This window comes from Myotis yumanensis, unplaced genomic scaffold, assembly GCF_028538775.1.
Source record: "Myotis yumanensis isolate MYYU_CA2020_CCGP unplaced genomic scaffold, mMyoYum1.0.hap1 SCAF_11, whole genome shotgun sequence".
NCBI classification, from domain to species: Eukaryota; Metazoa; Chordata; class Mammalia; order Chiroptera; family Vespertilionidae; genus Myotis; species Myotis yumanensis.
Window position 1 is genome coordinate 18,987,957 of NW_027223762.1, and position 16,009 is coordinate 19,003,965.

The window sequence follows — 16,009 nt, forward strand, 5'->3', positions numbered from 1 at the left end:
CTGGAATGGAGTCAAAATCCCCACCCAGGGCGTTGCTTTTAATGATCATTCTCTTGATGTTGTTTCCTAAAATAATAACAGGCATTCCAGAGGCCATTTCACCAAGATGGCTTAATTAGGAGTCACATGAGTACCTGTGCCGTGAGCCCCGTTACCTCTGCTTCCTTGCGCAAATTTGACGGACTGTTCTGAACCTGACTAGATAAAGAGACATAATTGGAGCAGCTGGGCTGGAAGCACAGCTGGGCCGTCCCCATGGAGACCAGACTCCCTCGCTCTTCCCATCGCCCCAGCGTTCCTCCCCTCCCTTTCTTTCCTAAGATGAACGCACAGCACGCCTGAGCCTGGGTCTCCCTTAGATGATCCCCACATCAGTGCCTTTCACCTGGAATGTGCACACAGATCGCTGGGGAACTTGTTAATATGCAGATTCTGGCTCAGTTGGCCCGGGGTGGAGCCTCTGGGTCCACGTTTCTAACCACCCCTAGGGGATGTGGTGCTGGGTCCACGCTTTGAGTGGCTATTTAAAGGCTCTATAAAGCTGTCTAGCCTCTAGTGATTTTGTTGCTTTTTCCTTTTTGGCTCCTATTTGTCCCCACTTGCTCCCCTCCCCAGCAACCCTGTGTCCTCCTGCTGCCCCCTTAGCTACCTTTATTTCTCTCCCCCTCCAGGCTGCACACACCTACTCAGTCCTCTCTTATCAAAAGCCATTGTCATTCTACAAAAAGCAGCTCTCAGCCTATGGCCTCTGTAGGTAAGACAAGCTAAAAGTTTGACTTTAAAAAGAGGTAGGAGACCCTAACTGGTTTGGCTCAGTGGATAGAGTGTCTGCCTGTGGACTGAGGGGTCCTGGGTTTGATTCTGGTCAAGGGCACATGCCCGGGTTGCCGGTAGGAGGTGTGAAGGAGGCGGCTGATCAATGATTCTCTCTCATCATTGATGTTTCTCTCTCTCCCTCTCCCTTCCTCTCTGAAATCAATAAAAATTGTATTTTTAAAAATACATTATTTTTTTTTTTAAAAAGAGGTAGGAGAGAAATAACCAGATATTACCGTGTGTCCCTGAAGAGAACAACCTGCTTCGTTGTTCGTCACATGAGCCAATGGCCTCAGCCCTGGAATGCCACAGCTGGAAAGGATCTTATCTTCTCCAACCCCCATCCACCCGTCCAGTGTTTGAATCCCAGGAATGGGGGGTCTGCTGGCACTCAGGTGCCTCTGGGACGGGAAGCTCACTGTCCATCCTGGGTCAGCAGGTCACAAATGCCTTCCTGACACTGAACTGAAATCTGTCTACTCAGAGCCGAGCCCCACTGGGCTAGTTCTTGGGTCCCTATGGAGCAGGGTCCAGGCCTTCGAAGGCAGCCATCATGTCGCCCCAACTAATTCCTTCTTCAGGCAGCACACCCACAGGTCCTCGACTATTCTTATGCCATGCGTTGGCCATCTGGTCCTTCTCTGACCCCATTCCTGCGTCTCTCTGCCTGTGATGCCTGTACTGAAAAAAGTAACCGAACACCGTCTCCACCCCATTTCACCCTACATGACTCCCATTGAACTCACTGCCAACCACATCCTCAAAGTCATTTTCACACATGCTGGGGCCCAGCCACATCTCCCCCGTCAGTAATCACTGTAGTGACTAGACGGAGCATTTATGAGAGTTGATATAGCAGGATGGTGAAGAGCCCAGGCTCTGGAACCAGACTGGATGTGAAGCGCTCTACGCGCACCATCTAATCGCTAGCGATCACCATCGTCACCACCATCGTGACCAGCGCCATCATCGCTGTGCTAAGCTCTTCCCCTCCACTCACTGTTTTAATCCTCATGACAACTTCATGAGGTGGGGGCTCTGTCATCCCGGTTTGATAAGTGAGAAGTAGGTGTTATGCCTCAGTTGAAGAAACAGACATGTGGAGAGGTCGGGTGACCTGCACAAAGTTACACAGGTGATTGGCGGGGCCAGGTTTCCCTAAGTCCAGTGTCTGTGCTGGTATCCCCCTCAGCTCGTCCACACTCAGCTGCACTGCTGGGCGCCGGACATGCCTTACCTGATTTAATTTCCATCATCCCATGAGGTAGACACTCTTGTCATCCCCATTGACAGATGAGGAAAGCAAGGTTCAGAGAAGCTGAGCAACCTCCACAAAATTTCACAGCAAGGAAAGCCAGGCTTTATATCCACCCAGGCCTGCCTGGCTCTAAAACCCATTCTAATATTGAGTTTGACTGCCAACCAGGCGAGCAGGGTGCCCCGGGAGGCTGATGGCAGTAATTGGTGATCACGACTCCTGATACCCACTGCGACGCAGGGGGCACAGTTTGCCTAATCAGCCCCATTTTCTGAGCTGTCACTGGGGGCAGTTTCCACTTTCCCTGATGCTTCATTTTCCTGCCGTTTCTGAAAGCTGCAGATTTGCTCAGATTAAGACAAGCTTCTGTGCCTTTCACATGGCAGTTTGTTGTACGAGCTGCCAGAAGGAGGAGGAATCATAAACAGGAGACCTTGATGTGTTATGCAAAGCCTTTGCTGCGTTGCAATAGGAAGAGCCTGCGAGTAGACTCCCAGGCTGCATTTCTTCACCAAACGCCTGAGGTTATGTGACTGCATCGTTGCAGATGTACATTTCAGCATCAGGTCACGAGAGGGCAACGCGTCTGGTGATGAGCAGCAGTATAGGCAGAACATATTCACCAGCCTGCAGATCAGCGATTCTCAACCAGGCGCACATTGGCTGGGCTTCATTGGCCTGGGAACATTCTGTATGTGTGTATGCATTTCCTGGAGAGCCCATAACTTTTATGATATGCTCAAAGGAGTCCATGACTCAAAAAAAAAAAAAAAAAAAAAAACAGTTTAAAATTCATTGCTCCAGATTTTAAAAGCACTAAGAAGCTTCAAAAAACAAATCACCTGAATTCCTTTTTAATGAAAATGCCAATGTCCCTTAGAGGTGCAGGAATGCACCTTTCTTTTTCATGAATGATTTATGCTCTGTATTTCTGGAGAGTGTGTGTGTGTGTGTGTGTGAGAGAGAGAGAGAGAGAGAGAAATGTGCCAGCTTAGATATAGGACCTCCTTCATAGCATTCTCTCAAGTAAACCTCACAGTATCTTTATTAGGTAGATACCAATATTAACTCCATTATATAAATGAAGAAATTGGATCTTACCGAGGCATACAAACTTACCCGAGGTCAGTTAGTAAGTCTATTTAAATTCTAATATGTCGTACCTAGATTTGTAAAATATAGGATAAATCATAGAAAAAATTTTAATAATATTTTTTAACATTGCCTTTTTAAGGGAGAAAAAATTATTGGAGAAATTTTTCTAGAAGTCTTTGCTAGATTTTCCTCCCCTTCTTTTTTTCTTTTCTCTTTTCCCAAAATAATATGTAATTGTTACGATAAATAGGACTTGCCGTGCTGAGGACTGTGGGGCGGGACTGTGATGGTGTTACTGGGCTGTGTGAACATGAGAGAGAAAGGGACCTGCCAGGAAGGAAGGGCTAAAAACGAGCGACCGTGGAGATGCAGCGACTCTTGCAGTGACCATCTGTTCGTCTTCTCAGAGAGTCAGCCGAGAGGGCCACCAGGCATAGATAAAAGCTCTTTCAGATGATGGGAAATTAAAAGCTTTGAATTAAAATTCACCCCAGGTGGATTTTTCTGTCAGACACTGAGAAAGTGTTCATGCTCAGATGTTACCAAAAAAACCATTTTGCCGACTTAGTTATTTGATCAGGAATCCACAAGAATTAATTCACCTTCTATTCTGTTTCTTAAGTCTTTTGCCCAAAAAAATAAATCAGAGCTGGGAGTCCATGGAATATGTGTACTATAAATGTGCCTTGCCTGTGCCCCAAATACAACTTCCCAGGTGGCAGGAGTCCATTCCTGTGGCCTGGCCAGTTAGCCAACCCGCCTCCCCTTCAAGAGTAAGCTCCTGCCCCCAGGCTGCCTTAGGGGCTGCTTCTCTCTGCTCCCCCAGGCCTCTGAGTGCCACTCGCAATTGCCTTTGTCACACTCTCCTGTAAGTTTTTATATTTTGCGTGTCTCTTTGACCAGATTCTAGATTCCCTGAGGTTAGTTTCATGCCTGGTACATAAAAGATGTTCAAAAATGAATAACCTGGCCTTAGCTGGTTTGGCTCAGTGGATAGAGCGTAGGCCTGTGGACTAAAGGGTCCCGGGTTCAATTCCAGTCAAGGGCACATGCCCAGGTTGTGGGCTTGATCCCCAGTAGGGGGCATGCAAGAGGCAGCCTATCAATAATTCTCTCTCATCATTGATGTTTCTAACTCTCCCTTCCTCTCTGAAATCAATAATATATCCTATATAATAAAAGGCTAATATGCAAATTGTCCCCTCAACCAGGAGTTCAACTGGAGTTCTACCAGGGGGCAGGGCTGGCAGGCCAACCACCTGTGGTCCTTCCGCCCAGCCAGCCTGGTCCAATGGGCCCTGATCAGGGCGGGCCAGCCGGACCCCACCCGTGCACAAATTTGTGCACCAGACCTCTAGCATGTGTGTGTGTGTGTGTGTGTGTGTGTGTATCTCACTATATTGTTTTAAGAAATGAGTAACCTAAAATATTTGTATTTGTTTTTTCCCTATCCAAAAGTAATTGCAAGGATTAGTGTCCTTAAGGTAGAATTATTTAAAATCACTTCTATGTTAAAGGAGTGGGGGAGGAAGGGGTATGTTAACCTCCCACCAGGACATGTCAAGTAAATGCCAAGAAGTAATTAATACCCAAAGGCAGTATACTAGTTATCTGTTGCTATTTAATAAATTATTTCACACTTCATTTAATATCTTTGTTTCTTGGGTCAGGGATTTAGACAGTACATTATCTTTCCTCTGCGTATGATGCCAGGGGCCTCCGTTGGAAGTTCAGAACCGGGGGCTGGAATCATCAGTCAGTGCTGTCTATTGGTTGGGGACTTAGCTGGGGCTGTCGGCCAGAACACCCCACACATGGCCTTGTGATGTGACTTGAGCTTCCTGAGGACATGGCAGCTGGGGTCCTGACAGACAGAGACACAGGCCAAAGTCATTCTGGTTTTGGAACCCGGCCTCAGAAATCACAGCATCACTGCGCCACATTCTCTTGGTCGAAGCAATTGTAAAGTTCCATCTAAGTTTAAGGGAGGGAACGGAGGCTTCGCACCTCAGTGAAGGGGTGTCAGCATAAGAAGTGCATATAGGACGGGATATATACTGTGTGGCCATCTTTTAAAAATGCCATCTGCCATAAGCAGCCATGGGGAAAAGGCCAAATTCCTCATAATAGAATGTGTGTAAGAATCCCTTATGGGAGATAAGAGCAATGACTCACGGAGGTGGATTTCACGAAGGCAGTGGGTTTCTCCTTTACTCCCAGAGGACAGGTAATTCTATCTCTGCCAGAAGTGCAAATAAAAAGCAGATCTAATGCCTCTTTGCTGAGGTCATCCATAGACCCCACTCCCAGTCATTCTCATTCCTCGCTCATGTCACTCCAACACCACTCTTGTCATAATTCTTTTTCTTTCTTTTTTTTTTAACACTAAGTCTATATAACGGCTTATCTCATAGAGGAGAGCACCGGAATAGGCTATAGGAAACTCAGATTGTGTCAGGCCGTGTCGATCCTCTGCCACAGAGTGTTGCTCGCAATAATAATTCTTATTTCATTATCCATATTGATGATACCCTGACTTCTCAGCTTCTTCACATCCTCTCTTCCAATGATCTTATCCTCCACCCTTCTCAGCTACTCACTCTTATGGTCATAATTGCAGCCTTCCATGATCACCATTTAAGATGTCTACCAGCTCCAATAATTATGATGCTACAAGTACCTATATAATCTCTGATCTTACCACCTTTTCACGGGCCCTCACTTGCTCATGACCTCACTCCCCCCAGATTAGGTCAGAAGTCCATCGTTAGAATTGTCCCTTGGCATTTGCACTCAGCTCCCTTGCACCCTCCCTCTTCTTTGTATTCTCCTAACAAAACTCAGCTCTGGCTAATACCCCGCCCCCCCCCCCGCCCCCATCCCCTTGCCCCACCCTCCACTGATGCCAATAGGCAGCTACTGGCCTTACTCTAAATCCCTGACAGTAACTTCAGTTGGGTCCTTAGTGGTGCCACAGCCAGACTTTCCCTGAAATGGGGAAGCAGAAATGCGGCCTCAGGTGGCGCCTGGGCCCCAGAGCTGTAACCCGCACCTTCGGGCCGGAGCCCACCATCTGCTAGGCATTGCTGTCAGACTCCAGTGCACGCCCGGCCAACCTGCAGAAGCATCCTCTTCTCTGCCAACACCTCAGCTTCCTGGCGGCTTCAAAACCAAAGTCTAGTGATGTGACCCCTCTACAAGGGCACCCTCTCCATTTCCGCTGCGTTTTCTCGACACTCAGCGTTGCTGAGAGAGCTATTTTGACATCTCCTTCTATTCTTAGCACCAAAGCACAAAGTTAGAACTGCACATTCGTGAGAAAAGCCGAGAACACTTGGGGGTGGGGGGTGGGAGGGGCTCTAACCAAGCCACTCCAGGCTGCGGTGGAAAGCACTTGAGAAGGGGCCTGGAGACTTTGACACTGTGGGGATGTGTCACCCTGGGCAAGTCCCTTTAGCTATCTGGATCCCAGCCTCCTCATCGGTAAAGTGAAGGGACTAGATGAGGTCATTCTTAAGGTTCTTTCTAGATCTTTCATTCTGACTTTGTCACAGGATACGACACCATTCTCAGTTACCCCCGTTTTCTCATTGTCATCATCAGCTTTTCCGTCTAGAAAGAGTCTGCTTCTTGCCCGGAGGGTACAAAGATAAATACGACACCACCCTGGCGCTCTAGGAACTCACATTCCTTTTAGACCAGCGGTTCTCAACCTGTGGGTCACGACCCATTTGGGGGTCGAACGACCCTTTCACAGGGGTCGCCTAAGACCATTGGAAAACACATATATAATTACATATTGTTTTTGTGATTAATCACTATGCTTTATTTTTTTTTAAACATATTTTATTGATTTTTTACAGAGGATGGGAGAGGGACAGAGAGTCAGAAACATCGGTGAGAGAGAAACATCGATTAGCTGCCTCTCGCACACCCCCTACTGGGGATGCACCCGAAACCAAGGTACATGTCCTTGACAGGAATCGAACCCGGGACCCTTCAGTCCCCAGGCCGACGCTCTATCCACTGAGCCAAACCTATCAGGGCAATCACTATGCTTTAATTATGTTCAATTTGTAACAATGAAATTGGGGGTCACCACAACATGATGAACTGTATTAAAGGGTCGCGGCATTAGGAAGGTTGAGAACCACTGTTTTAGACAAACAGCTTGACATAATCCTATAAATATGCCATAATGTGATGAATGTTTGGGGGAATATATGTTTAAAGTGTGATGGGAACAAAGTAGAAAAGAGGATTAGTTCTCACTGTGGAGGTTGCAGTACTTCACAGAGGAAATGGCATTGAAGAATATTCCTTTTTTAAATATATTTTTATTGATTTCAGAGAGGAAGGGAGAGGGATAGAGAGAAACATCAAAGATGAGAGAGAATCATTGACTGGCTACCTCCTGCACGCCCCCTACTGGGGGGGAATCGAGCCCACAACCCTGGCCTGTGCCCTTGGCCAGAATCGAACCTGGGACCCTTCAGTCCACAGACTGACGCTCTATCCACTGAGCCAAACCAGCTAGGGCAAGAATATTCTTAAATGATCCCGTGGACTGTGCCAGAGTGTGGTGGGTGTAGGGGGCACAGAACGGATATTCCGGTTATGAGAAAGGGCCCAAAGGCAGGGTGAATCTGGGAACAAATTCCAAATTTTCTATGTGCCCAACCAGTAGGCACATGAGGGGGTGTATGAGGGCATGAGGCTGGAAAAGACAGATTGGAACCTTTTTTTTCATGTTTTCTTTTCATTTTAGCAAAACCTCACTTTAGAATTATCCCAAGTTTCTCATTTTTAAAATCAGGGCTTCTTTGCCATTACAAGGTCGAATATTTCCATGTAACGTGTAAGGCTGCAAATAATAGTGGCTTCGTTTTACAGAGAGGAAAGTAAAATAAAGACTGATTTGTAGATTGCTCAAGATCAGGCAAGCAGACTGGAAATTCGCCCTTGGGTCCTTATGTCATGAAAACTGCATGACTTTCTTTTTTCCAAGTCAAGAGAAGTAAGTAATCTTGACTGACCTAGACAAATCACTGGCTAGGACTGTCAGAAGGGTTAGATTTTGAGACAAGTATAGCTTTAGGGAAGAAGTAAATATTGTGAACACCATATAAGGGAAGAAAGCATAACATAAGTTTCCACTTCGCATATGGATGGGTAACCTTAAAATCTGCTGAGCCCATGAGAACAGCTGCTTCTTTTTCCCAGTCTAATTGGTTCATAAGGAAACAGTTGCCTTTTTTTAAAGTCACTTTGGGAGATGGTTGGTCACCCAGACTTCACAGACAATAGCACCTGGAGCCGGTTGGGCAGGGGGGGGGGGGGGGGGGGGGGGGGTGTCAGTGCCAAGATTTGGCCTTTGGCCTTACAGATCCAAAAAGTTCAACTATTCATTCTCCCAGAACAGATCAGGGGTTAGAGGGCTGAATCTGAACTCAAATGAGGTCGATGTTTATTTTATAAACAAAGCTCTTTCTATCGTGTCTCTAGCACCATCTGCTGGGAAAGAAACGCGCCCTTGGTGAGAATACTTAAAGTTGAAACGTCAGGAACCCTACTGGGCAAAGAGGAGAAGGGGAAGGGGGAGGAAGGAGTCAGTCGCTAGGCAGAGTCTAAGAAACAACATTAAGTATATGACATTGAAGTTACTTATAGATAGATGTAAAACAAAAATACACACCTTCTAACTGACCAGAAACACACACAAACCGATCATATGTAAAAGATTTTTTTTAAGTAATAACTAGAATTCATAAACACAGAAAGCATGCCACAAAATATAAGGATAGAACAAAGAACACTTAGAACACGTATATGTCATGTTAATGCCGTGGAATGCCCCCGTTAAACACAGTCTCAGAGATGGACTCCCAAAGCAAAACCCAGCGGAACGCCGTGTACAAACCGAGTGACTCAGGAAGGTTGGAATATGAGACTTCAGGAGCACACCAAACACCTGAAGGCCGAAGTAGCAGGGTCTCCCTCTTACCAGTAAAGGCTGGTTTCAGGACAGGGAGCATCAAATTACATAAAAGAGGACATCTTGTAATGATAAAGGATGCAACTCACAATGAAGGTTCACACAAAAATGAGCATATCTAAGCCCGTAAAGGAAACCTGAGGCATTGTCACAAAACCTAAGTAATACAGCCAATATTGACCTAGAAATGTGTTCACTCTTAATAATTCCTGGATCAAAAAGGAAATCAGCCAGTGCCCTCGGCGCTCCCGGATCTGTCTCTTGCTTCAACTGTGTGGACAGAACAGACCCAGGGACGCCCCTTCTTCCAGCCTCCGACCACCCTCCAGTGTCTTATCCAGTCTCCACCTTTGGAACCATCTCCAGGACCAGCCAACACACTGGTTTCTTTTTCTACCTTAACTCCTTATTGCCCAACAACCATGAGCTCCCAAATTCGTCAGAATGATTCCACCGAGGTGGAGGCTGGGGTCAACCGCCTGGCCAACCTGCACCTGCCGGCCTCCCGCACCTACCTCTCTCTGGCTTCTATTCAACCAGGACGATGTGGCTCTGGAGGGCGTGGGTCTCCGAGAATTTGCAGCGAAGAAGCGCGAGGGCGCTGAGCGTCTCTTAAAGATGCAAAACCAGTGCGGTGGCCGCATTCTCTCGCAGGTCCTGCTGAAGCCCTCCCCAAGATGAGTGGGCAAAACTCAGGGCGCATGGAAGCCGCCCTGGCCTTGGAGAGGAGCCGGAACCAGGCCCTCCTGGAGCTGCAGGCCCTGGTTCTACCCGCAGACCCTCAGCTCTGTGACTTCCTGCAGAAACACTTCCGGGGTGCGGAGGTGAAACTCATCAGGAAGACGAGCGACACCTGACTCACCTCCGCAGGCTGCTGGCCCCCAGGCTGGGCTGGGCGGGTATCTCTTCTATAGGCTCACCCTCAGGCACAACTAGGAGCCTGTGGAGCCCAGAGGCCTGTGAGGGGCCCATCTGCATCCCCTAGTGTCTGGCTTTTGCCTGAGCCTCTCCCCGAAACCCCTAAACATTTTTTTAACCACCCTGAAGACCACTCCCAGGTACTGAACCAATGTAAACAATGAAGTTTTTTGCAGAAAAAAAAAAAAAGGAAATCAAACTCCAAAACTAGGAATATATAGAAAATACCTAAATAATATAAGTATATTATATATAATGTAAATTTATACAAATATATTGTATACATACATGGAAATATTATAATATACATAATATTATAATTCTATATCATGGAAACTCCCTATCACCTGTATTCAAGCTGTTTCCTCCACATCTTCAACCTCCCTCACCCATTCAACCTAATATGATCTCAGCTCAAGCTTCTGCTCAACCCTTGTCATTTCTTCCATGAAATCTCCCAGTCCGCCACCCCTACGCCCACCCCACTGCCTGTCTTCTCTCTTACCGCTGGGCCGTTCGCGTTAGGAAGGGACTGAAAGGTGATAGAGCAAAATGGCACTGTTTTCAGAACAATGTCCCTTTAACCTCTACTTGAAATCACTCGTGAAATAATCCTAATTTCTCTTTTTTGCCCTCAAATCCCTGATTGTTATTTTTTTTACATGTTTTATCCACTCTAAGATGCCATCAATTGTAAAGTTCATTATTCACATCCCATGAAGAAAGGAAAACCTGCCAGTTAAACCATAACATGATTTCAGAGGTTTTAAACTGTGAAAACGAGTGTCTTAAATTAATGAAATGCAGTGTGTCAGTATCATAGGTGGCTGTTTGATAATGTCAAGTTACGTGGGTGGTTCCTCATGTTACATGAGCAGTTTGGACCAGGTGAGATCTGAGAAACCCTTCGGGTCCAACACCCTTCAGTTCTGTAACCCCAGAGGGATGTTCTTGACGGGGCACTGGTTGTGGTGACCACCACGGCAGGGCTCCTGTCCATGCTCCTTCTGTGTTTTGCCCTTTAAGAGTTGAGGGGCCCCACACTGCAGCGTCCCCACCTCAGAACTGAGTCCCCACCCACATCATTGTGAAGAGGCTTCAAGATGTCCCACTTCAAGATGAGCACAGATGTACGGCTCTTAGAGCTTGAGGAGCCTGGCTTACACACAGAGCCTTGAGGACTATAACTCCTCCAGGAACCACGCCTGGAGACACAAAGCTTGCCTTCAGATTGACTCTAAAATTGGCAAATAGTAGAGTGGCCATGTGTCCTTGCCCTGGACTGTCCCAGTGAACTCATTTGTCCCTGTGTTGTATTAACAGCCCTGCTTCAGCTTAGAGTGTGTCTACAGGGAAGTGATTGGGAAGGGGGTTGCCAGTGTCTTTTGGCCAATAATGGCCCCCCATGGGTTGCGAATCCCTCCTCTCAGGGACACTGTGGGTGTCTGGTTAGCCACTCCAGGAGCTAATGGTTGGTGATGAGCCCTGGGACAGTTCAGCACTAAAGTGAGAAATGCCAATGAAGTGATTGACGCCATGGTTAGGACAAGCATCACCCCTTACCCAACTGAGCCCATAATGGAAATTATGCATCTCCTCATGATTTTTATGTCTTTCACATGTGAATGATTCTGAATGTTAGGACCACTGCCTTTGCAATCAGTAGCATCTTACAATGTTTTAAAAAATCAAGTAATTCATTCTCCTTTGTAGGATCTGGACTCCCATCTCCTTTACAAATCGAAATGAAGGCAGAGAGGGTGGGACCTGTGGGCCTTTAGGACACCGGGCATGAAGATTTGATTTGGGCACTTATCCCCCCTTTCCCTGCCTCTTCCCACCAGGAGACGTTGCTCCAGTGCAAGGAACCGCATTTGACCTGAGGAAGCCAGTGGCGCTTGGGAAACACCTGCAGGAGTTCCACGTCGGTGGCTTCGACCACAATTTCTGTCTGAAGGGCTCGAAGGAAAAGCACTTTTGTGCACGGTAGGTACTTTCCACTTCCTGCCGCTGCAGGGAAGAGGAGATAGCAACCCCTATTTGGGGAGCTTTCCCTCTGGCCACATCAATGCCATTTACTACGCTACAGGGACCAAATACCACATCCCATGTCTTTTCAAAGCTTATATTCCACAGGTGAGCTCTGCAGAATTTTCCCGCCCCCTCCCTCCTCCCACATGCCATCATCCCTGCCCCTGCCCGGCTTCCCCTCTCTCTCTGCTCCCACTCTCCAGCTCCGCCTGTTCTTTAAGGCCCAGTTTTTCTTAGAAGCCCTAATTCCTCCTGACTGAAGCCCCTTCTGCCTTCCCTGAACTCCCAGAGCCCTCTGTGCTCCCTTGATTGTGATTTTGCTCTGCCCACGTCCATGCAAGGTTGGAGGCCGCACTTCTCGTCAGCCCCATAGGCAGTGTGCACACACCCTCCTCACTAACCCCAGCCCCGTCTGCCACCTCAGCTTTGCAAATCCCTGCCTCTGCCTAATGCCATGCTTGCCACTAGCAAACGACCCTGAGTGTTTGTAGAATGATTTTCAATATGAGAAAATGATCCAAACTCTAAGAAGAAAGAGAACTTAAAAAGCCTGCTTTCCCACAGAGTCCCAGCCCCAGGTCCCAGCTGTGTTCTTTCAGCTCAAGCCTGCTTTTCTCCTCTAGGCCCACTACTCGCTCCTCCCACCCTGCCCTCACCTGAGGAGACGCTGCTTTCTCTCCAAACCGCCTCTTCCCCAAATGCTTTCCCTTTGCCTTCCTGGCTGACTACACATGGGGGGATGTTTTCTTCTCAGAGAGACTGTGAGGCCCAGGCTTTCTTGACAGAGACCTCTGTAAAGGCCTGGTTTGGAAACAAAAGAAAACAGAGACGTTGCAGAAACCCCAGCAGATGTTGTCGGGGAGAGCTGACTAAAGAGCACAGCCCGCTCTGGTCCCAGGGAGGAAAGCGTGTCTTTCAAAAAAACAGCTGGTTGTTTCGCTCCAGCTCTTTATGAGAAAGAATCCCAGCCCCTCCAGCACCCTAAAACCCTAAAATTGTCTCTCTCCAATCTAGCTGCCCCCAACACACACACACACACACACACACACACACACACACCCCTGGCCGGGGTGAGTCTGTTTTGTCCTTCCCCAGAGAAACCAAAATCAGAGTGAAAAGTTGCTATGGAGGATCCTCAAAACCACCTGCTAAGGCCTCACCTCGGAGGCTGTGAGAATTTCCCATGACGCTGTTCCTCCCTGTCTCCTCCATATATCTTGTCCGGGCTCTGTGACGGGGTCCGATCCCTGTTTCAAAGCTGCTTTCCCAGCTTCTGCCTGTCCCTATGTGTGGCTTTATCCCCAGGGTCCATCATGCTGGAAGCGGGCGGGTCCTAGAAGTGCACACCACCCAGCCCGGGGTCCAGTTTTACACGGGCAACTTCCTGGACGGCACCCTGAAGGGCAAGAGTGGAGCAGTCTATGCCAAGCACTCTGGTTTCTGCCTCGAGACCCAGAACTGGCCCGATGCAGTCAATCAGGTAAAGCTACAGGCGGGCCTGTTAGAGGGGTGGTGTGTCCAAGGTCACACTGTAGGACAGAGGTCATGACTCAGGTCTGTGTGAGTCACAAGTCCATGTGTGTTCTCTTCTCCAAGTCATGATAAACACAGGAAACAGTCAAATTACTAGCATGGCATTTACGTGTTTTTTAAAATATCTCTTATTTTGTACCTTCAAAGCCTTTATTCAGTTGAATGTTTCTCATCAATAACTACTCATTTTCTACAACCACACTTTTAAGGCGATCCTTCATGTCTTCTCTTCCTATTTGCTTCCTCATAATTTTTTCTAGCTATTTCCTGGAGTAATGAATGCTCTGAAAAGCGCCTGCTTATGATAAGATACATGTAGCTTGCACCAGAGTATAAAGCCACACACTGCTTCCTCCAAGAAAGTCTTGCTACTACAAAGTGTGCTTAGTGATGTAGTTGATTTTCATTCTGGCTCAAATTCTTTTTTAAAAAAAATATATTTTATTGATTTTTTTTTACAGAGAGGAAGGGAGAGGGATAGAGAGTTAGAAACATCAATGAGAGAGAAACATCGATCAGCTGCCTCCTGCACACTCCCTACTGGGTATGTGCACGCAACCCAGGTACATGCCCTTGACGGGAATCGAACCTGGACTGGCAAGGTGTAACCTGTGTTTTCCCTCCACAGCCCCACTTCCCGCCGGTGCTGCTGCGGCCTGGTGAGGAGTATGACCACACCACTTGGTTCAGGTTTTCTGTGGCCTAAGGAAGTGTGAAGACATGACCTGCTCCAGGGCCAGGCTGGGAGCCCTTCAGCAGCCTGTCTCCTATTCAGAGATGAGATGAAGATCAGAGGCTTTAAAAGTGATCCCGTGAATTAAAATCATACAAATGGAAGCTGCCATGACAACCACTCTGAATACTGATCTCCTTTCCAGTGACTGGCTCTAATAATCAGCTCTATTCTCTGTGTAGTTAAGAGAACCCAACCACCAAGCATCACCCAAGCCCTAACCCCAGCCCAGACCCCATGCTGTTGGCTCCATCTCTCCCCCCTGCCTTCCTTTTCTACTTTTCACCCCTGCTTTCTTTGAGCCAACACTCATTCCTTTTCTTTTTCTTCCTCCTCTACCTCAAACCACCTTGCCCTTGAGCATCACTTTGGAGTTCTCAGAGGCCACATTAGTTCACTCAACATGCTGGCAGATGGACCGCTCTGCCCTGAGGAGATGATTGACAAGTGAGGGAGCTGAGGCTTAAAGAAGCTGAATGAACCACCTGAAGGCCCACAGCCAGGAACAATGTGCCAGGACTTGAGGTCAGTCATGTGAATCCAAGTGCTCCTCTTCTCTCTGCCAGAGCATCCCACCGCTCATGGGCAAAGCGGGGTCTGACCCTTATCTCTTAGAGCCAGCCTTGCTTCCCAGATTCACTTTTATAAAAAGCATCATCCTGTGTGATTAACTGTCTCCCTGCCTTAGAAGTGGTGTGACTTAAAGTACAGTAAAGAACCTGTAATTTTGATTCCCTGCCTTTGAAGTTAACTGAGAAAGCCCAGCCACCATATGGAAGAAAGGAAGCACAGCGTCAGGAGCTATGTCCATGTGAGGAGGGCGTTACCTGAGGGCCGCACATGGCACCTGGAACAGGTGTTATATGATGTAGATGAGGCTGGGGCTCCCTCTTTTCCTGAAGAGTTGAATCATCTGTGATGGGTTTGGGCTAATGGTTTTACAAGAAAAGTATCTTTTAAATACTAGCAATCAATTGAAATTTTAAAAAGCTCTACACCACCCAGCCGGTGTGGCTCAGTGGTTGAGTGTCGTCCTACGAACCAGGTCAGGGTTCGATTTCCCGTCAGGGCATATGCCCGGGTTGTGGGCTTGATCCTCGGTGTGGGGCATGCAGGAGGCAGCCAATCAATTATCCTCTATCATTATTGATGTTTCTATCTTTCTCTCCCCTCTCTCTTCCTCTGAAATCAATAAAAAAATGTTTAATAAATAAAAATAAAAAGCCCTGCACTTCCAAAGACTTCAGAGTTTCTTCACTTACCTTAAAATCATACATGGACCAAGTCTGGGTTCTGGGTTCTACTATGCTCTCCAATACAACCCCAGCACCTTCTAGAGGAAAGCTACCTAACTGGCAGCCTATTGAGCCTCCCATACTTCCCCTTTCTTAGTAACCACAATAAACCAAAGAGAGTGTTTATTTTTTAGTTCACTTCAGCATAGATTTTCTGAGTACCTATTTGCACACAGTTCTCTACTGAGTCTTTTAAGGGAAGTAGGAGGTGATGTCTAAGATGTAGTATGTTCCCTCAGGGATATCACCATCTCTGGGAGAGAAAAGACCAATAGCAATTTGATGTAGAATTGCACTGACACGGCTGGGAGCCCTGAACTAATACTAACTTTGCT

The 16,009-nt window shown here is 47.3% G+C and overlaps 1 protein-coding gene and 1 pseudogene across 1 annotated transcript in view; one reads left to right on the forward strand and one right to left on the reverse strand.

Moving 5' to 3' along the window:
- The window catches only part of GALM (galactose mutarotase), a 44,465-nt gene extending 28,847 nt beyond the window's left edge, over window positions 1-15,618 (forward strand). Inside the window, exons 5-7 of the mRNA XM_070429041.1 lie at window positions 11,927-12,068; window positions 13,419-13,593; window positions 14,275-15,618. Coding sequence (XP_070285142.1) covers window positions 11,927-12,068; window positions 13,419-13,593; window positions 14,275-14,352 — 395 coding nt within the window. The 3' untranslated portion in view covers window positions 14,353-15,618. The remainder of the gene's footprint in view (window positions 1-11,926; window positions 12,069-13,418; window positions 13,594-14,274) is intronic.
- On the reverse strand, window positions 5,556-5,660 carry LOC139020234 (small nucleolar RNA SNORA28; annotated as a pseudogene).
- Window positions 15,619-16,009: the final 391 nt, after the last annotated feature.